Source organism: Tachysurus vachellii, chromosome 22 (genome assembly GCF_030014155.1).
Source record: "Tachysurus vachellii isolate PV-2020 chromosome 22, HZAU_Pvac_v1, whole genome shotgun sequence".
Taxonomy (NCBI): domain Eukaryota; kingdom Metazoa; phylum Chordata; class Actinopteri; order Siluriformes; family Bagridae; genus Tachysurus; species Tachysurus vachellii.
The window spans coordinates 5,969,503-5,994,126 of NC_083481.1; the positions used below are offsets into that span (position 1 = coordinate 5,969,503).

A 24,624-nucleotide genomic window follows, 5' to 3' on the forward strand; every position below is an offset into this window, starting at 1 on the left:
AACCCATCCAAAGTGCACACACAGTGCAGTGAACACACACACAGTGAACACACACCCGGAGCAGTGGGCAGCCATTTTTATGCTGCGGCGCCCGGGGAGCAGTTGGGGGGGGTTCGGTGCCTTGCCCAAGGGCACCTCAGTCATGGCCGGCCCAAGACTCGAACCCACAACCTTCGGGTTACGAGTCAGACTCTCTAACTATTAGGCCTTGACTGCTCTGTCTTCTTGTTGTTCAGAAGGATGATGTTTCAAGCCCCAGCACTTTTGGGCTCTAAAACAAAGGTCTTTAACTGTATCTGTTCCAGAAAAATGTCTGAGAAGAAACAATAACATTGGCACAAGATTTGGTCAAATACTGTAGTATCAAGAAATGTGTCATCTGGATCAGCACCCTGATAGTGCAGAGTGGTAAATAATCAACAAGGCCATTAATTAACAACTGTAAATGAAAGCTAACCCACTGCTAAGCTGCTAATGTTGGGCTCCTGACCAAGGCACTTAACCTTATCTGCTCCAGGGCTGCTGTATCCTGGCTGTCTCTTGCTCTGACCCTAGTTTCCTAACCTGGGATATGTGAAGAAAAGAATTTCACTGTCCTCAAATGTATATGTGGCTTCTTATGTTGGATTTTCTATTAATTTATCTTCCTGAAACACTTCAACTTGCGGCTTTTCCCTGTTTGTTGTATGTGTATATTTAAAAAATAAACCTCAACAGAGTTTTAGGTTGTTGGTATCCTAAGTCTGTAACCTAGTGAACCGGTGTTAATGTATTCATCGATAAAGACTTAAAAGCACTTTTGTACGTCACTCTGTATAAGGACGTCTGCCAAATGCCATGAATGTAAATGTAAATGCGTTCATGGAAATGGTCTTGTCAGTGAAATTCAACTGCCTTCATTTATCTCTAAATTATTTATCATTAATAAACATAGTTGATGTGGATCCTCAGATTTCTTTAGATTTGTCAGTATAATGTAATTTCTTTATGTATTGAAAAAGCAAAGCTGAGTGTCACTTAACACACAGAGATACATCTGCCTTCTCTTCATTCCTATGTTTTCATTAGAGCGTGTTGAGCTCTGTGCAATCCCAAAGCCTAAATTACCTCCATAATAACTGAAAGCGCTTCGGATTTCAAACATTTATTTCACTGAGTGCCTCTGATCATTCTCGAAGCCCGGTGATGGGAAGTCGATACATCAACAGCCTCTACAGGGCCAATTAGTCTGCACTCCATAATTATATATTAAAACCTGAACGACTCGTTTCTGAGATTTCTGCACTCACATCTGAAAGTGGAAATAGAAATAGACCAGGCTTTGGCAGTCGGCAGTCGGTAGTGACATTACTGCCCTCAGATCTGTGGTTACACAAAATGGGCTGCTTTTATTAACGAGAAAATGCAAATATTGCAATTTCACAAGACGGGAATTGCAGTATATTCCATTTCTATTCCTTCGACTACTCATTTCTTTTGGTAGGATAATCCTGGCAATCTGTGAATTGCTTTGCACGGAAGAGATAGCATTTACTAAGCAGGCGCGTCTGTCTCATTTAGATAAACAGTCAAATCTTGAGTTATCAGCCGCGCTCTTTGTGTGTGCGTCAATCTCTCTAAAGCTTGAAGGAAGTACATTAGGCCTCACTGTATTTCATATCACTGGATGAAAAATAGTAATAAATCAGGAAATAGCAATGACACAAAGCACTTAAGTTAAGTTCTAAGACCTAATTATTGTCATAAATTATTCTGAGTCTTTTGATCAGTCCTGTCTTATTGTGTTCCAGCAAAATGGTTTTGCTTGTTCTAAGAACTGTATTAAATTTGGCCCATCACTTATTGTTCCCAGAAGGCTGCAAACTTCTGTAGACTAAAGCTGTTTACACATGGCTGACCCTGATACGACAAACACACAAAGGTGTGCAAGTGACAAACGCTTCAACCTTCCTATTAATCAGACATCGCTTTAGTGGTTTTTTTTTTTTCCTTCTTCCACACATTTTTTTTTTTTTACTTTCTTTTTTTTTACATTCCTATCAAACATATTTTTTAACAATGACACCAACATTTGTCAGTTTTATTCAAGAACTGGCATACTGTACCGCTGATGAATACCGTTCTATCTCCAGCCACATGTTCAGCCACATTTTTTACACCAAAAGACTTCAGGGCTTCAAAACTATGCAGTTTTGAGAATTGACGGTCATCCGGTCTGTATACAAAATAATTAGCATAAACCACAGCTTGCGTATTTATTCACTCCATGAACAATAAGCAGTGTTACATAAACTTGATGTATATGACTTTATGTGATGGATCTACACAAAGTCTGTAGTATTGCAGTTCTAACTAATCCCTTCTTTAGATCAATGCTCACTTTTGGTGGACGGCTTTCTCTAGATATGTTCTTTCAAACTTTTAATAATAGATTTAATGGTGCTCTGTATATTTGGCGCACTGCAAGTTTGGAAATTGTATTATTATTATTATTATTATAGAAAAATCCTGATTTTTATCCAGCAACATTGTCCTGGATTTGTTTGGTTTTGTCACTTTTGTTTTCAGGAGCTTTTTTTTAGATGTGTAACGTTCCAGGAACATGCGACTTCTGATGGTAGCTTATGTAGCAATAAAGATTGAATACTTGAATCACAACTTTTTTTTTAATTTGTAAATTATTTTAGTAGCTCTATAAAAGTTTTTTTTGCTCCTATACAATATTATGTGCTGTTTTTTGCACATATTTTATTTAAAATAAAAAATCAATCTGTTTCAGTTCCTGTCAGGTACCGAATATTGAAAATTCAATACTTGTTACTGGAGGAATGAGATTTGTGGAAAGGAAGCGGGTCATTTTTATTCTTGGATTAAAAACTCAGGATCATTCTGGTCACTTCATACACTGTAAGACTGGGAAGTAAAATCCAGGAAAAGTCAATGCAGTTGCTTTAAATAGCCAGAACCCTTAGGTGACACCCTGCATTAAAGAGATAAATAGGGGGTAATGGCCCTGTAAAATATCGGACGGCTGTTTCCAAAGCTTTTAACTTTGTCGGGTCACGTTCTTATGTAGTGGAAATTGATAGCCGTGAAAGTGTCTAAAGACTGGATATGGCTTTCATTCTCGTATCAAAGGAGCTTCAGATTAATTCAGTGCATGTGCTTGTATTACAAATTATGCTTGGGTTTTGAATCTGACGGCCTGCTGGCTGAATTGTTATCAAGATAGCAATACACGACAGTTCATAAGGGAAAAAAAACTCTGGGAATCTTTTTTTGGAATGTCTTTCCATAAAATATGATCTCATGGAAGAGTCTGTATTGGGTTTAGTACTGAGGATACATGAGTGCATAGGGCTTTCATAGGGCTACATGACATGTACATTAAATCCTTCACGGCCGTTGAGATAAACCTAGTTAAACATTGTTGAACTAAGATGATAAGAGCTGACATAAAGTCTGTTTGCTTTAAAATTGGTGACAGGTAGATGTACAGTAGACATATCCTCTAAGTCATGTGACAGATTATAGGTTGACATACAGTAAGGCTGAGATGTGACACTTTCCTGGCTGATGTATTTTTTATATTTTTTGGATTTGTAGGTCAGAAACAAAATATTTAACAGGACCCATTGATATGAAGCAAGGAATGTATAAGCAAGTATAACGCTTATAACTATAAGCAAAACCAACTCACCAACAAATGCTACACAACTAATAAAAAGCTTGAGAGTACAGCAGAAAATGTCAAGGTGTGTCCCAAATCAAATACTATACAGTATAGCATAAAAAATGTGAGCACTGAAAATCCTAAATAGAAGAAGTGTACTTCAAGTACTTATGTGCACTCATTCAACTCAAAAACGTAAAGTGTGGAATGTTGGACACTTTATGCACTCAGTGCTCAGAGCTTTGAGTACATACTGTAGTGAACGAGGGACGGCGCAACCAGGTACTGACCGTGGGTGAGAAAAAAAATTCAAGACGGCAGATAAAGCATAAGTGGATGAGACGAATATTTTAAATAATTCAATTCAATTCAAATTTATTCGTATAGCGCTTTTTAAAATTGACAGCGTCTCAAAGCAGCTTTACAGAACATAAACATAGAACAAATGGTTATTAGAAAGAATAATATATAGATTCATATAATACAAAATTCAAGATTATATAAGCAAACAAGCACACGTTGTGTGAATTATTGTTAACATTTAAAAAATTCCCTGGTTAGTAAAAACTATTTCTGGTTAGTAAAAAAAAAACTTTAGTTAACGTTTTTAAGACAGCTCATATGTAGTAATAAGCATTTATTTATGTTTATGTCAGTTGTAGTTGCTTATGTAACCACATGAACACCAAGTTCAGAGACAAACAAAAGTTTTTAGTTCCTAGGAATTAGCATAGTGCATAGTGTACGCTCCAGATAGAAAAAACAAATCAATCCTTGAAATGGGGATTCCTTTTAGAAGGAGTCTCTAATGTAAATTCTTTGTAACAATCAAAAGAAAAGTTTTAACATTCAGTTTTCCAACACAGCAAAGTTTTCAGGACGGATGGTTTAGTTGTTTACGTCCATTTACAGCTGACATGTTGGAATACACGCTTATTATGTTTCTGTCAGATTTCAGTTCTTATTGATCCCCATAAACACAAAATCAAACTTGTTACCTTTTGCACTGCAAGCATAAAACCTGCAAGAAGAAAAGTGGCAGTTTGGTCAGTTTGGTCCAGTTTCTACACACTTGTGTAGTTAATGACACAGTTTGTTTTGATGACACCTTTTCCTATGCTGTCAAGATGCGATGCTTCATGAGCTGAAGTCATGGAAAGAATTCAGCAGTTTTGCAGAATTAATTATAATTGTTATCTGCAGGGTCTGTCGATGTCAATTTAGTCAAGCGTAGTACTGTCTGACATGCTTCAGGAAGATTATAATTGGCCGGTTAACATTAGTTGACAGGTCAATTTAATCATAGTGGGGTTGAAAGAGATTGAATTCCTCCCATTTGTGTCTTTATTCAGAGTAGCAAGGCTAACGTGATGTCATGCAGTGACCCTAAGACCTACCATGTCTTAAAAACATAAGTTGTACCACAGTGATATATATATAATTTTAGCATTTCTGCATGCCTGGAATTACTTCCTGCACTTACAAGCTACAAACGTCTAATCGGATCTCTGCTTTCACGCAGGGGTCTGTGCTTCCTTTCTAGCAACATCTGTTAAATCATTTCAGTTAGTCCGACAGTAGTCGTTTAATGCTTCTTCAATCTGACTTACCATACTTTCCCCTCAATTTCTTCTGCAACAGCTTACAACAGTGCTTGGAATACAGTACAATGGAATGGATTGACAACCGCATGCTTCCAAAATAAAAAAAAAAACAAAAAAAAAGAGGTGACCGAGAAGCATCTTTCCATCCATTTTATATAATTACTAAAGCAGAATGAAATTCCTGCATGGATATTTGTATGGATAGCAACTTGAGAATGTCAAATGAAGCCAGGGAAGTGTGTGTGTGTGTGTGTGTGTGTGTGTGTGTGTGTGTGTGTGTGAGAGAGCTCTGCCAGACTCCTCCAAACATCTAAGATCCTGCAGAAGCCAGGCTAAACTTTTATGGCTTGACTTATTTTATACGTTTTACTTTATTGCATTTCGAATTTTCTAAATCTATGCTTGTGAGAGAAAGAAAAAAGTTCTACTGCTGGACAACTAAAGTCATCCTGTGCCACATATGCAGTGCTTGGAGTCATATAAATAAACATTTAGAGACAATGACAATCATCGTGCAGAGGTGAATAAGCAAAATAGTATTTACCATTAACTGTCCAGCTCAAAGGCTGAGATTGATTGAAATAGAGTGGTTTATAATCTTATAATAGAAGGAGAATTGAGGTGACGGTTGATCCCATTGATTCTGCCATCCACGGCAGGAAACACAATGAAGTCATCATCATCATCGTCCTCATTATCAGCATCACCTTATTATTATTATAAGTAGTAGTAGTAGTTGTTTTTATTTGAGTTATATATGTTGATTTATTACCGTGCAGCTAACTGTACAGTTTGGTTAATGCTATTTTTACTCAGATGCTATTAACACCTCAAATGTAAGCATGTTAATGTTTGAGATGTTTCAAAATGTTATTGAATGATAATTTTATTTCAAATAAACCCCTGGTTCCAGATGTTACTTGATAATGAGACCACGTGTAGCAAACCAGATATTTGTCACTTATAACACTATACTGCATCCATGACACTCCAGATTTTGTAGCGCTTTATCCTACACAGGGTCATGAGGAGCCTGGAGATGAACACTAGAGACTTGCATGGCACAAACTTTCACGAATAGACACTATGAACTGGTGGGATTTTGGACTGGTTGAGGAAAGCATAGTACCCAGGGGAAACCCCCAAAGCAAGGGAAAAACATGCAATCCCCATGCATACACGTTAGAGGCAGGAATCAAACCCCCAATCCCATAGGTGCTAACTACTAAACCACCGAGTGTCCATACTAAACCCAATGGTACTAAAGAAAAAGATGGGATCAAACATTAGAGACATTTCATTGCTTAAGACCATTTGCCTTGAAATGAAGAAGCCATCATATCCCTCTTAATCATATGTTCCTCTGAGAAATATAATGCAAAATGTACTAAAACAATATCCGTTTCATTTCTGTCTAGGTGGAATTTGCATTGCCCAGTCCCTGAAAATACCACACGACCGCAAACAAGCTGATTTCGACAAGATTATCCGGATGCTTCTTGATACCCGCCAGGCGCGAGCAGTGATTATGTTTGCTTATGATGAAGACATTCGGTAAGCCTTTGTTTACGAGCAACCTCACTACAATCTCCTTACAGAGAAATGGAATAGTCTGGCGTATTTTGTAGACTCACACCAAACTCGAAATCTGGTAAACAGACAATATGTCAAACTAGTTTGGAAACTACATATGTTTTGAATTGCACTGTGAATTAGGCTTGTCAGTATCACAACTGAAACCTATGTCATGTTTTTGTGTTGAGCCAGATTCTTTATGCTCCATATCTGACACTCAAAAAATATTCATAGTGGACTTCTTCACAATATAGACTGATGATGTGTGGATATTCTTGCAGGGAGATTCTTAATGCTAGTAAAAGAGCTGACCAAATGGGCCACTTCTTATGGATCGGGTCTGACAGCTGGGGGGCAAAGTACAGCCCGATTCACGGCCTGGAGGATGCAGCAGAGGGAGCCATCACCATCCTACCGAAACGAGCCACAATAAATGGTATGATTATTCTGTTATGTTCTACTGTCATAGATGCTTCCAAATCCCATACATACTATGAAATTTGATGCATTACTTCTGCTGGGACATTTAGAAACCAAGTTATAGCAAACCTGACCTGTGAAGAAATTTTTTTTTCTGAAAAGCAATGCACTGTCTGAAATAAGTTTGTAATGCAGAGATATTTGAGTCAAAGGTTAATAAGATCATTGTGCTGTCTTCACAGCTTCCATGCAGAGGAAGTCTTGATTAGTGTCGACATACAGACCGCACTGAGTCTGAATCGCAACACCGAAACACTGACATGCTTTAAAATCTGTATTTGCAATTCAAACACTAATTGTAAAGGATAGCTGGGTTTCAGGATGGCTGCTTTGAATTCTGAAACGAATACGAATCCAGCAAACAATCCACCTAGGTTTTATGAATTGTTGCTTATTTGCCTCTTTGTCATTTACTGTTACAAAAGTACGGACTTCAGTATCTGGATGTCATCATCTAGAAAGTATCGACTTAATAATAATAGATTTACTTGCTTTATAGTGTAGTCAGAAACTGCTTGTTGGAAGAGACAAACAAGTAAACACCTAGATGGTGGATACCTTGTAATAGGGTAGGATTTAAATTGCAAAGTCGTGTTCAGTCTACAGCCTGCACAGAGTTTGAGTAGCATAGCATGGAAGCACTGGCATATTAAAAATCTGTATTTGTGATTCAAATAATAATCATAAAAATATCAGGGTTTTAATATGGCTGATTTTTCGCTGCATAGGGATTTACTGTTACAAATGTCTGGATCTAGATTTCATCTAAAACTGGTAATCAAAAGAAAACATGCATTTCTACAGTACCATTGCATGGTGTAGATCGAGGTAAGGATCCACTGGATGATGGATACCTCAAACTAATTACTTAAATTTAAATCACAGATGTGGGTAGGTAAGGAAATATAATATGATGGGATGCACTTATTTCCATGGATTTCAGAACAGATATTGCGTCATCGGGTAGGCGTGGCCTATTTGATAATCTAACCCTAACCCTAGTTTTTGGTTGTTTATTTGTTTTCTAAAATAGCTTAACTGTAAGATAATAAAGCGTAATAGATATAAAATATAAAATCTACCTGTATGACTGTTTTGTCCTTCATTATCCATCGTAGGTATGCTCTTTTTTTTTAAAGAGGGCACGCTCACTTTACGTCATGGTAACGAAACCCATGGAATTTAGCGAATGCCAGAATATGATCAGCATGAACCTGGTTAGAAATTTTGGCAGTGCAAAGAGAATTATATACCATAATGTATGTTATATAGCACAAGCCATGTGATCTGGCTCTTCCACCTCTACATCATACCGTTTGTCCTAGTGGATAGACATCTGGGTTAGAAATTTCCCTGGTGGTCGCAAAACTGTGTCACATTTCAGTACAAAATAGGAACGTTCCTATCCCTGGTGCAGCCTTGAATCCAAAGGGAACACTGGCATGTTCAAAACTGGTTGAGCGCTACTCTCTCAAGCGTACCATGACTGAGAACTGATCTTCAACTTAACATGCCTGGCCCAAAGATTTTCTTATTATACTCAAGAGCAGTGTTTTTTATAAATAAACTGCCTTTACTGATGTTTTGTTGTTTTCCCCTTGTGCAGGGGCAGTTACTGATGAATGGATTATGGAAATGATGCCAGAGAAAGGAAAGGATGAAAGAGAAATAAGAAAAGCCATTGTAATCAAAGAATAGATGTCTAACAGATATTCTTGCACAGCCCAAACAACCGTTTAATTTATTGTCAAATGTCTGTTATTTATAAAGGGCTTTGAAGAGGACTTTGAATTTGTAGGTGTTTCAAACTTACCGTAAAATCTCTATCAATTATTTCACTTTGAGCTAGATATTGTAGTCTGAATGATATGTACAGGTATTGCTTTCCAACAAGGCAGCCATGGATAAAAGACTTCTTGCTGTGACTGACCATTTTTCCAGTATGGCTTTATGTTATGTGATATATCACTTCACATTTTGTGGTGATAACATCTCCCTGCTTGTGGCTTGGGCCTGCTCCCCATTTGCTGATAAATGCACTAACGTGGACTTTTTTTCCAGCCTTGCCTTTCTAAATACTGACAGAGTATTCTGAAAGAGAGAGTAGAAATAGAAAATGGTACATTTTAAGGCTTGGCCAGTGAAAGATATTTGAGAACAAACAATAACATTATTCGTACAAGATTTGGTCAAATACTGTAGTATCTAGAAATGTGTCACCGGGACAAACACCATGATATTTTTTCATAAGAGTGACATGTGGACAAATCTAGTATTTGGAATAGGCTAGTGTATTTTCTGTGATGGATCCATTTATTTTTCGCAACTGGGCCATTAATTAACAACTGTGAATTAAAGCCAAGAGACTGCTAAGCTTCCACTGTTGAGCCCCTGAGCAAGACCCTTAACATTATCTGCTCTATGGGTGCTACTGTATATCATGACTGACCATGCACTCATGACCCAACTAATTAATCTGGGATATGTGTGAAAAAAAAAAAAGATTTCACTGTGCTGTAATGTATGTGACGAATGAGGGCTACTACAGTACATTTTCTTCTTCTTTTCTTCTTCTTCTAAGTACATATACAATCTGGTACTTATTGCAGAATGGTGGTGAAGTACGTAGCAATACCTGTCCCCAGCTCCAGGGTCCCTGGTTTGATCCAGAACTCATGTTATTGACAATTAGGATTCTGGCATGTCCTTCTCATCTCCACATGGGTTTCCTCAAACGTCCTCCAATTTCCCCAAATCCACAAAACCCTGACAAGCATGTAAATGTTTGTCAATGACTGTCCATGTGTGATACACTAGTGTTCTATGTATCCTGAGACAGACAAAGCAGACAAAGCAGTTAATGAAGAACTGGGGTTTATCAAAATGGTTTACTTGGGCATTACTTCGTTCCAAACCAGATTATTTGCAAAGGAAAAATGTCTGAGCAGAGCACATGGCCTTGTGTCAACTCACGGCCCATTTGGTAAGCTCATTTACTTGCTTCCTCCTCTGTGTAACACCCTTCCCCATCTGAAGGGCTTCTTCAAACCAGTGAGAAGTACATTATCCTTTGATCTGATGCTGAAGAGAATATGCAACAGCTTGTGTGCTGACGCATGGTCTGTGCATCCCAACAGAGCGAACAAACAAAGTGAAAAAATGACGTCATCTCATTGAAAGCGTCTGCCTTCTCTTTTCCCAGCCTCCGTGTGTGATGATAATGGGCTTGCCCTACTTTTTGCATGAAAGCAGATAAGATTTCCTTTCTTCTGATGCTTACAACATATTGTCACATTGTAAAACATTAACATTGATTCATTATTCCAACAACATATTGTACAAACGGATCAAGAAGAAAAATAGGCTTTGCATGTTAGCTATGAATTGTTAACACTCACGGCTTATTTTTAGCAACTCTTTTAATGCCCTGCTCCATTACAGAGCTAAGAGGTATGGTGTTAAGTGAGGTGGTGTAGCACTACAATGGCTGCTCATTCCCCAGTTAGCTAACTCATGCTGAAGTCTGGCTGGCAGCTTGTCAGAACGCATAGCTTTCTCTGGAAGAGCCGAGTGAGCTGAGCTGACAAACAGTCAGGGAATCGGGAAGGGATTCTGGAACATGAGAACTAATCATGATGCTCATCTATCTACACAGCCCACAATGATGTTACATAATCAGGGCTGCATTTTAAAAGATTCCTAAAAGTTTTCCTATAAAAGCATTTTTACCCCGCTCTTTATGATGGTGTCTTTGTGTTTGTATTACTAAACACTTTTTTTTTTAAATTTCTTTATACGGCTATATGAAAGAGCAACGTCAATAACTTTTTGATCTCTCAAACCACTAGAGAGTGTTTAAACATTTTGCATTAAAGGTCATTAGGTTATTGTAGATGTCATGAAACGGTCTCAGAGGTGTTAGACACAAATGCAGGGTATTGTTTTAATGACAAAAGTAAAGTCACAGGGCCGGAGCAGTGAAACAGCAGCACAAATAGGTGCATGCAAAGGTAATCCCAAAAAAATTTTTATATATATCTAGACTTAAGGTGCAAAACCAAAAAATACCCCTTACACAGCATTGTTTAACTGTATAACTAAATCATAGAGAAACAAAACATATTTCATGCCAACTCCTGATCTGCTTCTGGCCAGCGTTAAGGGACTGATGTTTATGATTCCAAATCCTTTTCTCAGGTAATGTTTGGGATCCATTTACACTCCAGTCTTGTAAGTTAAAACTTTTTTGACTCTAGTCCTTCCTGCTTCAGCCGAGTTCAGGTATAGCTACAGAACTTCAAGAGAAATTGAACTGCTTATTAGATGCATGAGGAAGTGAAACTTGTGTAAAACTTACAGTAGAAGGCAGAGCTCCATTTCTCCCTTTAATCATAAGAAAAGAACAACTTTGCTCCTAATGGTGATTAATCATTTATTGGCACCATTAACTTTTTGATTTAGGTTCATATCTGGTTCCTATTGAGCACAAAGAATTCTCTTATTCGTTTATAATGTAGCCTTTCAGTCATCAGTTTTAATCTGGACATTAAAGTAGCAGCAGGAACTCGATATTCCTCAGTGACCTCCAGCTGGTTCTGTTTGTTTTGCTGCTTATTGTGTGTTGTCATAGATGGCTTTTTGACAGCGAGAGCTCTGGATTGCACAATTGTTAATTGCACGATTTGTGTATATGAACAGCAAATTATAGATAAACACTTTTTTTTCCTAATGCACCATTTTCTAACAAATATTATATTGCGGTATTATATTGCGGTATATCTAAAACTCAGATTACGCGTCTCCAGCTCGTTCAAAATGCTGCTGCCAGATTTCTCTCTAGTTGTCGCAAACATGAACACATCACTCCCATTCTTAAATCTCTACACTGGCTGCCGATTTCGCAGAGAATAGATTTTAAGATTCTACTCTTTGTCTATAAGTCTCTCCATAATACCGCTCCTCTCTATTTATCTGAACTTCTTCATCCCTACTCTCCTATTAGTAGACTTCGCTCATCTGACCAGGCCATGTTGGTGGTTCCTCGTGTACGGCTCAAGCGTAGAGGAGAGCGTGCTTTTTCTGTGGCCGTCCCTAGACTATGGAACTCCCTGCCACTAGAGATCAGGATGGCACCCACCATATCTAGTTTTAAGTCCATGCTAAAGACCCACTTATTTTCTCTAGCCTTTTCATGATTTGCCCAGGGGTTTATGTCTGCTTATATCTGGTTTATGGTTTATATTTATTTCACCTTCTTTTACACTGGTTATTTTATTTATTATTTATTGATTTATATATATATATATTTACATATATACATATATATTTTTTTAAGAATTCTTATTTTAGTTTCTTGAACTACTTTGTGCATGTGCGTATTCTTAAGTGTATGTGTGTGTATGTCAAATGCACTGTGAAGCACTTTGTTCAGCCATGTGGCTGTTTGTAAATGTGCTATACAAATAAAGTTGAACTTGAACTTGAACTAACAAAGTTTAATGATGATAAATCCAATTAACAAGATCATGCTAATAAGATTTTGTGTTTAGAGTATTAGCATGAACGCTCCTAGGAGGTAAGCGATCTGGACAGACACACTTTTAGACAGAAATATCAAACTTAAATTGCATTGTGGGTAAAAAGTTTGAACTAATAAAAAGTAAATAGATGTTGGATGCCATGTTATTCATAATGCTGCGATACCATGCAGTACTACGTATCTTAACTTAAATCCAAAACTACTGCATTGAGACTCCCCCAAGCTTTTGCTCTTACAAAAGCTCACTGAGATATATATGTTCTGCTGAAAATAAATAATTAATTCTCCAAACCTTTAATATTTCATCTCCTAAAAGATTTTACTTTGTGTTAAATTTCCGAGGTGTTATTCATTTTTCTTTCATACTTTTTCACTTAGTGCCACAAGCTCAATTCTAGCTACATTACTTCTGTAATTAATTGCTTAATTATACATCTTAAAAAAACTTAAAGGAAAAATCTATCCAGGTCAGCAAAGGAAACTAGCAAAACCAGTCCGGTTGTATGAACAGAAAACAAGTTGTTTAGAACTTTGTGTAATATTAAAGTTAGGAGACTGAGAAAAATGTTTTGATGACAGCAATAAATTTCTCCAGGAGTCCTTTCGCCTTGAAAATCTTCTCCGCCAGAGCGAGAGTGTTAATCAACATATTTTACTGTTCTGTTCACCTTCCAAATGACCATCCACCAGATTTGAGTTTCTCAAAAGAAATGTTTTATTTATTTTTTTAACGGATTCCTCCGAGAAATTTCACAAACAGCTCGCCTGCTGTTATTAATCATTGTGTGTTTCCTAATCAGCGCTGCTCTGATGACTGCTGCAGCACGATCAATCTAAAGGTGTGATGTTCCCGTTTCCATCTGGTACGAGCTCGCTGGTGCAAGAATGAGCCACGTAATGCGTCGAAGGAGACGTAGATCCACAGTGATGTCTATGCACATGAGTGCTGGTCATTTTCATGGCTTGTTTGCTTTGCTTTTTTTTTTTTTTTTCCCTTCCTAAAGCTGTGAGCCTTATTTCACCTGCTGTAGGCTATCACGTCATGGCATTACAAATATCTAGTGCGTCACTGCATGCTTAGTCACTTTATCTGAATGTCATAAACCCAGAATTTGTCATATAAGTTTTCATACATAGTAGCTGCATAGTAAATGGTGATTCACTGGATTTTAAATGAAACCTAAAATTCCTCCCTAATGAGTGAGCCAGAGGCGACGGCGAAAGGAAAGGACGGCTGAGGAAACACTCCCTGAGATGATATTAGGAAGAAACTACACATTTAGAGGGAATCGTCTGGTGATGACAGATAGCATGATTATAATGAATTCCTCTTTTATAACTTCAGATGACCAAAAGGTTCATGTTATTTATTGCACCATACAAAGATTTTTAGGAGAATTTATTTCATAAAGCTTGGAAGTGTGATTGTTAGAGGCAGGTTTAAGAGGATAAAAGAAAAAACAAAACTTTTATATGAAATACAATGAAACAATTGCAAAATGTTGTGTGAGGCTGCTTTGGACTTTCCCCAGTCCCTTAAAATAGGGAGAGAGAGAGAGAGAGAGAGAGCTGTAGTGCTTGTTCTACCATTAAATGATGAAATTCCATGTGGTGCTTATGGGAAAACCATTACAGAATAACATTTGAGGCAAAATACAGTTAGTTCTACTGTATGTGTTAAGCATCTTGAAGAGGAGCCCCCGGTAGTTTTCTGGCAACCCCGGAATTTAAGCTCATAACCTTTTGGTCGTCGGTATAGAGTATTAACCAGTGACAACCCCCCTTTTAAAAACTATATGAATAGCTATGTTTTCAGCACTGAACCATAACCAGACTTTCATCTCGAGCACAAAACACGATGGAATGCTTTTTTGATGAACACATCCAGTTCTGGCTGCCAGAACAACCTTAATGATACAATACCTCAGGCACGATATGGACCAGAACGTCTGCCAAGCCAAAATTAAATATGGATATGGTTGGATAGATTCGGGCTATATTTTATTGGCCAAGATTCCGAATGCATGAAAAATTCTGTATTAAAAAATGTAGCTGATTACAGATGAACCACTTTTGGCCCACAGTACACTTGCTGTACCCATAACTCAACATTATTTGTCTAAGCCTCAGTCTGCTATATGGCTTTTCAATAGAAATGAGTTTGTACTGTATGTCTGTATGTGAGTAATATTCAATTGATCTTAAGCTGTGTCCCAAATGAAATATCACACACTATGCAGTTACACTATGCACAATGTACCCTACTGTATGAATTTTACAAAGCTTGTATCAGAAAAAACAATACACAAAAAAAATCACACACAAAGAGCGATTTTAAAAGACATTTGTAAAAGGACTTGTCCACCAGATTGTTGTCACCCATCTTGATTTTTCTTCTCAATCAGCATCAGTGCCTGGAAGCCCTGCCCTTGTTCTGCTATATAAACAAAGCTGTCAGTGTTGAGTGCGGGAAGTTTTCAACATTCTTCACTTTTTTTATTTGAATATGTTGTACAGAAATATTCAAAATGTTAGAATCTTCGTACTACTTGCACTAGAAAATGACAAACTGTACTTTGTATAAAATGGCATTCATTTTACTCTTTCAGTTAGAAAAATATCAGCTACTTACAAAAGACAGTGTCTGATTTGGACTTAAGCTGTGACTGTAGTGAGTAAACAATAAATATGATAACTACACACCTTTCTCAAGATGGACTTGCTTGAAAAACACATCAAAACCCACAAAACATCCAGTAGACTTATGTTAGTTAACTTGCTAAACATGATGGAAGTTTAAAATACAACTATCAATAGATAAAACTGCACACAGAGCAAGGAAAGATATATCGAATATATATATCATTTAGACTTTATACCCACCACACATGAACAGAAGAAATTGGAAAAACAAACACCTCTCTTTCCTGATTGGCCGTGGCTCCTGCCAGTCACCATCCAATAGACTTCTTTTGTTCTTTCCGATAATCAGGATGATTCACAGCATCTTATAAAGTACTGCTTTCTCCCCAGCTCGATAACGATACACACTTTAGCTTTAATTTACAGACTTTATTACATATTCAGACGTAACCAACCTGCCGCAGTTGTCAGCGGCCTTGAAAAAGAGACTTAAAATGCAGTAAATGTAATTTAAGCATACCTGGAGACACCCTGGATAAGGGAAGAGGGTTTATATACCATATATTATATGGTAGATCGACGCTGTTTGACCTACGATTTAACTGACTGTTACACTGCTCTTGGGGTTTTATTTTATGACAAGCGCTTCCCTGGGCCTCATAAGTGCAGTAAACCTGAAAGGATTTGTTGAATTAACGGAGTGAACTGGATTGACGGGACCAGGCCGTGTCAACTGATGCTTTCCCTGAATGGTAAGATGTGATCTTGGAGCACGGAGCCATATTGCTTTGACAGCAGCTCCATTGTCTACGGAGGTGTTTACTGTCTCACATGGATGTAAATTCAGGCAGGCTGTTGGCTTCAAACTTTTACACAGACTCTGCTAGGAGCTTTTATCTGCTTGGGGCTGTTATTTTTGACAGCTAACAATTTCCTGTTGAAGAGATTTCATGATAAAGGCTGTCATTAGTGAGGAGCCACTTCACTCAAGGGCTATCGTATATATAGAAGGGAAAAAAGACCATCAACTACAACTCAAAAGCTGTGGAACTACATTAAGATGCTAAATTATGAATGAGAAAGTGTGCAGTGATGGATCTGGATTCCAAATGGAGTTTCTATCACTTTTTCAAACCAGACCTATGTGGTGTGGCAAAACCCCGCTCTCTCGTGCATGTCCACTAATATAAAATGGGGTCAGGATCTTATTTTAGGTTCAATGTTAATATTTATAAGTGAGTGACATTGCTGAGTGGCAAGGACAACGTTTGGCTGCTGTAGCAAAGTAAACATAGATTTGGATGTTAATTGCTGAGCTTCACACACTGTGGAACAGCAGCAGCAGTGGCTGTAAACATCCGAAAAACATACAACAGTCTTTTCTGGAAAAAAAAAAACATTTAGAACTAGTGGAAAGATTACAGAACATAATGACTTAATAATTTATTTAAATAGAAGTTAAAGTGACCAAGCATGAATCAGATCTGGTGAAAATCGTCTTGTGTAGTTACTTTGTATGTGTTGACATACGTTCAGTGAGCCTCGGTAAATTAAGGAAAGAAATGTTAGCAGGCTTGCTAACTTAGTCAGATGATGTTGGGGTTTCAGTAGCTTCCTAGAATCAGTGGTTAGCTAGCTAGCTCATGTCAAACGTTAGCAGCACTTAGATGTATTTAACACAACAGAGCTTTTCACGCTGCACTTATTGTCATTTTAAACCCTGCTTTTAACCCTGAGGACTATTTCACACTTGTAATTTAGAAGCAGGGTTAGCACCTCTTTTTTTTTTTACCCGGGGGTTATAAAACCGTGTTCCGTAGCAAAGCTAGCAGCATTGTGTACAGTGTGAAATGATGTGGTGGGAGAATGTTCCAGCTCGGTGCTTAGCAACAGACACTTAGAAATGAACCAGTGTGTGCTTCATATCATGTGCTTTGTACAATCAGAGAAAGGTGTGTTGTGTAAACTGTCTCCAGAGTCTCAGGAGGATTGACATGGTGACTTTTTTATTTAATTATTTTTTTTTTTTTTTTTTGCTCACTGATGGAAAAGCATGAGAGAAGACATTATTTAAATAGGTTACACGCTGTAATTATACGAATATGCAAATAAGAAGGGTTTAGGAATGCACCATGAACGTTAGATTAGAAATAGCCAGCATTGATAGTACACTCTACATAAAATACAAAATCAAATTAAATTTTTATTTGTTAAATATACACTGACATGTAGTGAAATGCTTTGTACGACTGTCCTAAAAAAAAAATCCAATATTATTGAAAAGAACAATATATATATATATATATATATATATATATATATATATATATATATATATATATATATATAATATATGTATTTTTTAAGTTCAAGTAAAATTAATATGGTTTAATTACACTCAAAAAGGTACTTTTTCTTCCCTGCTCAGAAGTGTTATAATATATATCTATATGCCTTTATTTTGTTCTTTTCACTAATATTGGATGTTTTAATCATATTTGTTTATATTTATTTTATTTATTTATATATATTTATTTATTTTTTATAATACTGGCCTTGGATAATATTCATGCAGTTCTGATGAATCAGATTTTAAAATTCATCTATTTGCATCTATTTTTTTAGGTCCCAAATGATGTTTCATGAAGCAAGCATGAAAAAATGAATTAAACATTTTGTTTCGGCCATGTAAAAGACGCAATCGTCTAAAAGCAGCTTGGAAAATTTTTTAAGGCTTTTTATTTGTTTGTTTGTTTGTTTTTATTAACCTCAGAAGCAAACTATATGCTTATTTTATTTTATATACTTAATTTATTTTTTTAATGCTGCTATCTATCTATCTATCTGTCTGTCTGTCTGTCTGTCTGTCTGTCTGTCTGTCTATTTATTTATTTATTTATTTATTTATTTATTTATCTATAATTAGTTCTTTCATTTCTTTGTTTATTTTTTCCACACATTGAATCACGAGTACAGATGTACTTTACAGTTAAAGCAGTAGCTGGCCATGAGAAGTTTAAAAAGTCCTGGCACAAACCTACAAAAATATAAATAATGTAATTAATAATGTATTAATAATGTATACTCATACTCATCTCTCATAAAATATAGTCAACGCATCGAACACAATGAGGATTAAAAATGTTATTTTAATGAGTCAAGAGAGGACTGCCCTAGTAATACCTGACTAAACATCGCCATTTACAGCGTATCTTAATGAATCGATTGTGTTGGTAACTGAATATTTGCCCAGCGTGGGTGAAGCCTAGGCATCTCAGTGATACAAGCCTTGCTGTTGCTAGGGAAGGGATGTTTGATGTCCTCAACAGAAGCAGCTAGGAGCACGTTGTGTGGGTGTGCTAGATACGCCAAGCGCTGCTATTGTGCGGCTCTGAGTGTGTAGCACAGGGTCAGGCTCACACTTTTTTCCTTCACAAGCTCTGGGCACCGCTCTTGCAGCAGTGTTGCTGATAATCCGTATTAGTTTTGAATTCCCCCACGTTTTATTTTCCAAACCCGAAGCAACCTGGGCCCGAGGTTGCTGTCTTTACAATTTATGTGTTGGCTGCGGAAACTGTATTTCGGGTCTGATATACAATAGTGTAGCAAGGATGAGATTCGGTTACTCGATGATGTAAAATAACTGCAGTGTGATCTGTCACACAAGTGCAGTCACACAGGTAGAAACCTTAAACTATTGCATTTTTTTTTTTTTTTTTTAGCAAACCTGCAAGAATATTGAGGATTAGTAATCTCCTTGTCATTGAAGATTAATAATTTGTTTTTGTGGAAGTTATACTTAGGGGGATATTTAATCTCTTTAAAAATGATTCTTTTTTTGTTTAGAATTAGTAACATATGAATATATATTAATATTATTATACTGTAACATGGTTGATGTCTTCAGTCAACATTGCAATATAATTAAAAATACAGTCCAGAAAAATATTTCTTCTTCCCGTGTTCCTTAAACATGACTCGTCCAACTTCCTTCATCCACTTTTTATAATAAATGACTCATAGAAAAGGATGAGTCATCTACAAAAATGTTAAATAGGTTCACACATTAATCCAAAAATACAATGTTTAAAGTATTTATATTTCAAGGATGATTTTTTCTAGTGATCTGAGGCAGGCACAAATGCTGCTGTATTTATATTTTAAGTTATTTACCTGTCACGTGTACAGAAGTTTAAATGAAAGCATATATAAATTAAAGCATATTTTTTTAAGCTTTGCCTTTTTACATACATCATGATGTTGTTCGTGTTGTGTTTCAGGGTTTGATGGTTACTTTATGTCCCGTACGCTTGAGAACAACAGGAGGAACGTGTGGTTTGCGGAATACTGGGAAGAGAACTTCAACTGCAAGCTCATGAGCTCCTCCAAGAAAGAAGACACCAGTAGAAAGTGCACAGGTACGGTACTTATTACTCACTCTGTATGCAGTAACACTAAGTGATACAGATTGATTGTGTCTGAGGTGAATACAGCTGAAAAAAAAAAAACATTAATGGTCATAACATTTCATAACCAACATTTAATACCAAGTCCAGAGGCTGAATAAGAGTGAGAGAACAGAGATGAACATTTTTAGGGGTTTCTTATACAGTAGTATTCACTATTATCAGATTTTGGGAATATTAATTCAAAATTAATTCATATAATATTTTCAAAAATTCCCTTTCCAGTGTTGATAGCTGTTTCTATTTAATTCAATTTAATTTTTTTATAGCTCTATTAACAATGGATATTGTCTCAAAGCTGCTTTACAGAACATCATAGCTATAATACAAAAAAAGTTCAAGATTAATATTAGACTCATATTTAAATGTGTTTATTGTTTATTTATCCCTAATGAAAAAGACTGAGGTGATTGAGGTGATCGTGGTGAGGAAAAACTCACCTTGAGAGGAAACAGACTCAAAAGGAAACTTCATCCTCATTTGGGTGACACTGGAGGGTGTGATTATAAACTGTTATAAAAACAGGAGAGTGTTATGAATAATGTCCTTTTTACAGTCAGATACAGTCAGTTGGAGTTGATAACCAGGAGCTCCTGAGCAACTAATAAATAATCTCAACATCTGAGTTCATTAAAAACAAACCATTGTAGGAAAGGACATTATTTACATTTACATTATTTACTGTCTAGTGTCACACACCAATGAGGATGAGGTTCCCGTTTCTCTCAAGGTTTCTTTCTCTTCCATCTAAGGGAGTTTTTCCTCACCACAGTCGCCTCAGGCTTGTTCATTAGGGATAAATGTTAGAGATATATAGTAATTTTATTTTTAACTTCATTCATTCATTCATCTTCTACCGCTTATCCGAACTACCTCGGGTCACGGAGAGCCTGTTCCTATCTCAGGCGTCATCGGGCATCAAGGCAGGATACACCCTGGACGGAGTGCCAACCCATCGCAGGGCACACACACACTCATTCACTCACGCAATCACACACTATGGACAATTTTTCCAGAGATGCCAATCAACCTACCATGCATGTCTTTGGACCGGGGGAGGAAACCGGAGTACCCGGAGGAAACCCCCGAGGCACGGGGAGAACATGCAAACTCCACACACACAAGGCGGGAGGCGGGAATCGAACCCCCAACCCTGGAGGTGTGAGGCGAACGTGCTAACCACTAAGCCACCGTGCCCCCCTATTTTTAATTTCAATATTTAAAATGTTTATTCTGTTTCCATACTCAAGTAAATCTACTTCAAGGCAACGTGAACTGTTAAAAGTGTTAAACAAATAAATCCCATTGAAATTGAATTGAAGTTCAAGTTAGCTTTATTGTCATTCCGCTACATGTTGAGACATGCAGTGGAACAAGATGTCGTTTCTCACAGGTCAATGGTGCGACATATATACAGACATAAAACATAAAACAACAACGAAGCAGGGGGCAGGTACGGGCTATGCCATCAGTACAAACAATACACTCAAGAAATAAATATAAATATGTGGACTATACAATGCTTTCCTTGATATTGTACATGCGCAACAGGAGGCATTTAAAGACAAGCAGCTGGTAGCGGGCAAGTACTAGATGCAACATGCAACACGAGCATGTAAACATGTGTATTGTCTGTGGGTTTTGTACACCGTTTTAGCCTTTAGAATTGAATTGAATTATAAATTCAACACCAAGACATGACAATAATTCATCTGGGAATGTTATACCACTATACATACACCTATGTAGCATGTCCTAACCATGCAATGCATATATTGGGGGGAAAACAATATGCACTATATCACAATATACTATACAGTCTATATGACAATTTAACAGATAGAATAGATACCTGCCTGTCAACCCTGATAATTACAGCAAGAGAATCCAAGGCCCTTGAATGCTTCCTGTTTTTTGTCTCCCTATCAAAAAAGCATCAGAACTGTGCAAGGCCCATTGCTTTTATCCTGCTAGAAATGCATATTTGAATACAAAGCAGCTCCATCTTTGAAATAAAGCCCTCAATTACATAATGAGTTCTGCTCAACCCATTTCAGGCTGACTGACTTCCACGAAACCCGGCGTAGGATGAGTCTGACAGCACGTTCTCTGCGCACAGAGAATCTCAAGTGAAACTCAAAATGATTCAGCAGAGGCCTTGAAAAGAGCTAAACATGCAAAAAAATACAAACTCAGTGTAACGTGCACCTGGGTTGAAAGTCTTGGTTCAGTGCTAACAAATTGCTTTGTGAAAATGTTTTGGAATAATATTACACATTTAAGACAGGGTGATGGTGCCAGCTGACAGCTTCAGGGTCTACGGTTGGGAACTCATCAAGGGTTAGCCTGTGTGTGACGTTTCCCATGTTCTCTCAGGGTCTGCGTGGGCTTCACTGATAGGAGTTTAAAAGAAGAATCCAGTGCTGGCAAATTTGCCTATTCAAGTACTTATTGAGGAAAACAAGAGCACAAACAACTCAGCTTGCCTATAATTTTGCATAAAATCCTGGAGGGACTGTCGCATATGCCACAGTATTGTGATTGTATTGTTATATAGCTTTAAAATGCAGTGTTGCTTCCATGCAGTCATGATTCCATGTTTGACACAAAAACCAGATTCTCAGCATGCGAGTCAAATTACATTAGTAATTATAATAATTACATATACCAGCCACATGTCCTCCCCAATACCTTGAGGGCTTCCTCAGGTACTCCTGTCTAATCCCCAGTCCAAAATCATTGTAGGTTGATTGACATCTCTAAATTGTCCGTAGTGTGTGAATTTGTGTGTGTGATTGTGACCTGCGATAGATGGCCATCCTGTTCAGGGTGTCCCATGCCTTGTGTGCCAAGCCTCCCGGGGTAGACTTCAGGTTCAACATAGCACAGTAGAATAAGCGGTGGGGAGAATGGATGAATAAACAGATGCCAAGCCAAGAAAGTGACATTGTGAAAATAGAGAAATTTCTAGAAAGTATTTGTTTGCCTTTAATTTTGGGGCAATTTGGACGTGCCCATAGTGTTCCCTGCAAATTAGGTCAGTTTTTAGTGCTAAAATAATAGTATAAAAGTATTTATTTTAGTTAAAGGAAATAATGCAATAGTGATAACCAGTAACTATTAAAGATTTATTCTCGGTATGTACTTTAATAGTACTTTTCTACATGGTCAGTGCCGCACTCTGTAACTTGAACCTACAAAGACTGCAGAACCGTGTGCTCTATTGCATTGTTAACACCACATTACAATGCACTTAGCTCTGCGCTGTGATTACTAGCAGAGCCTCTCGAGGTCAGCCAGATTGATTTCAGGATTGGAGGAGGAAGTGACATGCTGTGCAACAGCTGGCAATGCCATCAGCACCTCTGCTTTGTAGATCTGCCCAGAGACCCTGTCAGTGCGAGGGCCAATTTCAACACATCAAGGGATCGAAATGTGCAACAAGAGAAATGTGCACATGCTGCTGTTGCAAGGATAATTCAGTGTTCTAAGGGAAAGAGGCTGCGCTAGTAGATCAATAGGGTGAAAGTGGATTTTTTAAAAGAATACAATACAAATCAATGAGTTGTTATAATTTGCTAACTGGCTAACTGACATTTATCTTGTCTGCCAACGCTATGGAGGTCTTAAAGAACACCACATAACGCTAAGCTGGAAAAGTTTACAAAATGAATTATTCATGTTAAAATTTGAATTATGAAAGATCATTTCTTATGTGTTTCAATTATTTACAAAGTATTTAGTATAGAAACGTAATTTAAATTCCATCTTCTCATAAAGATCACAGTAGAAGTGCACACTGAAGTCCTACAGGATTAAAAAAATAAATAAATAAATAAAATCTTGCAAACTCACACAATTTAGTATTAGTCTTTTGTGATCTTATTAAATCAGAGCTTCAGATTCATTTCCAAGATGAATGTGCTCAATATTTATTAAACCCTTACTGACTAATGGAACTGTATCACTGCACCAGAATCTTCTCCACCCAAACTTTTAAGCATTTTATTTTTACTTTATTCCAGTCATATTTGAATATCTAGGGTTCTGCAAACTATGAACAGAACCCAGGCTGGAAAGTGTGTTGAATTTGTGTTCTTTGTTGTTTTGTTCGCGTTGGATTCATTCCAGTGCACGGATGATTGCACGCTTGGCTTGTTTGCTGCTCCTCCCCACTAATAAGAGGTAACAAGATTGTTAGGGAGAATTTGCACGGACTGATCTCTCCAGACTTCTGGTGCCTTCCTCCAGCTTGAATGTTGGCAACTTGCAGTCCCGGTTTGCCTTCACGGTAATTATGACCCTAATTAAAAGAAATCAGAATACAGACCCCTTCAAATCAGCCCAGGTTTTGCACTAAACAGCTTGGAGTATTCGTAAAAAGTAGCATGGATTGACTTCTAACTGACTTCATACGGACAAATCTTTTATTGATTTAATGATGGAAAGGTAATGTAGATATTAGAAATAATGTTCATCAATGATATTAACATATGATTAAAAAAAAAACAACAGTTTCATTATGAAACATTCTGCTTTAGTGTATATACTGTAGGTTTCACTACTCTTATAAGATATAATTTCTTATCAGCTCATATATGCTGAAAAAAGCTCGCTTAATCATATGTCAGTTCTGCATCAACA

At 37.2% G+C, this 24,624-nt stretch overlaps 1 protein-coding gene across 1 annotated transcript in view; it reads left to right on the forward strand.

Moving 5' to 3' along the window:
* LOC132837926 (metabotropic glutamate receptor 7) overlaps positions 1–24,624 on the forward strand; it is a 218,721-nt gene that overhangs the window by 111,567 nt on the left and 82,530 nt on the right. The window contains exons 3-5 of the mRNA XM_060857929.1: positions 6,696–6,831; positions 7,134–7,288; positions 19,795–19,932. Of these exons, the coding sequence (XP_060713912.1) occupies positions 6,696–6,831; positions 7,134–7,288; positions 19,795–19,932 (429 nt within the window). The remainder of the gene's footprint in view (positions 1–6,695; positions 6,832–7,133; positions 7,289–19,794; positions 19,933–24,624) is intronic.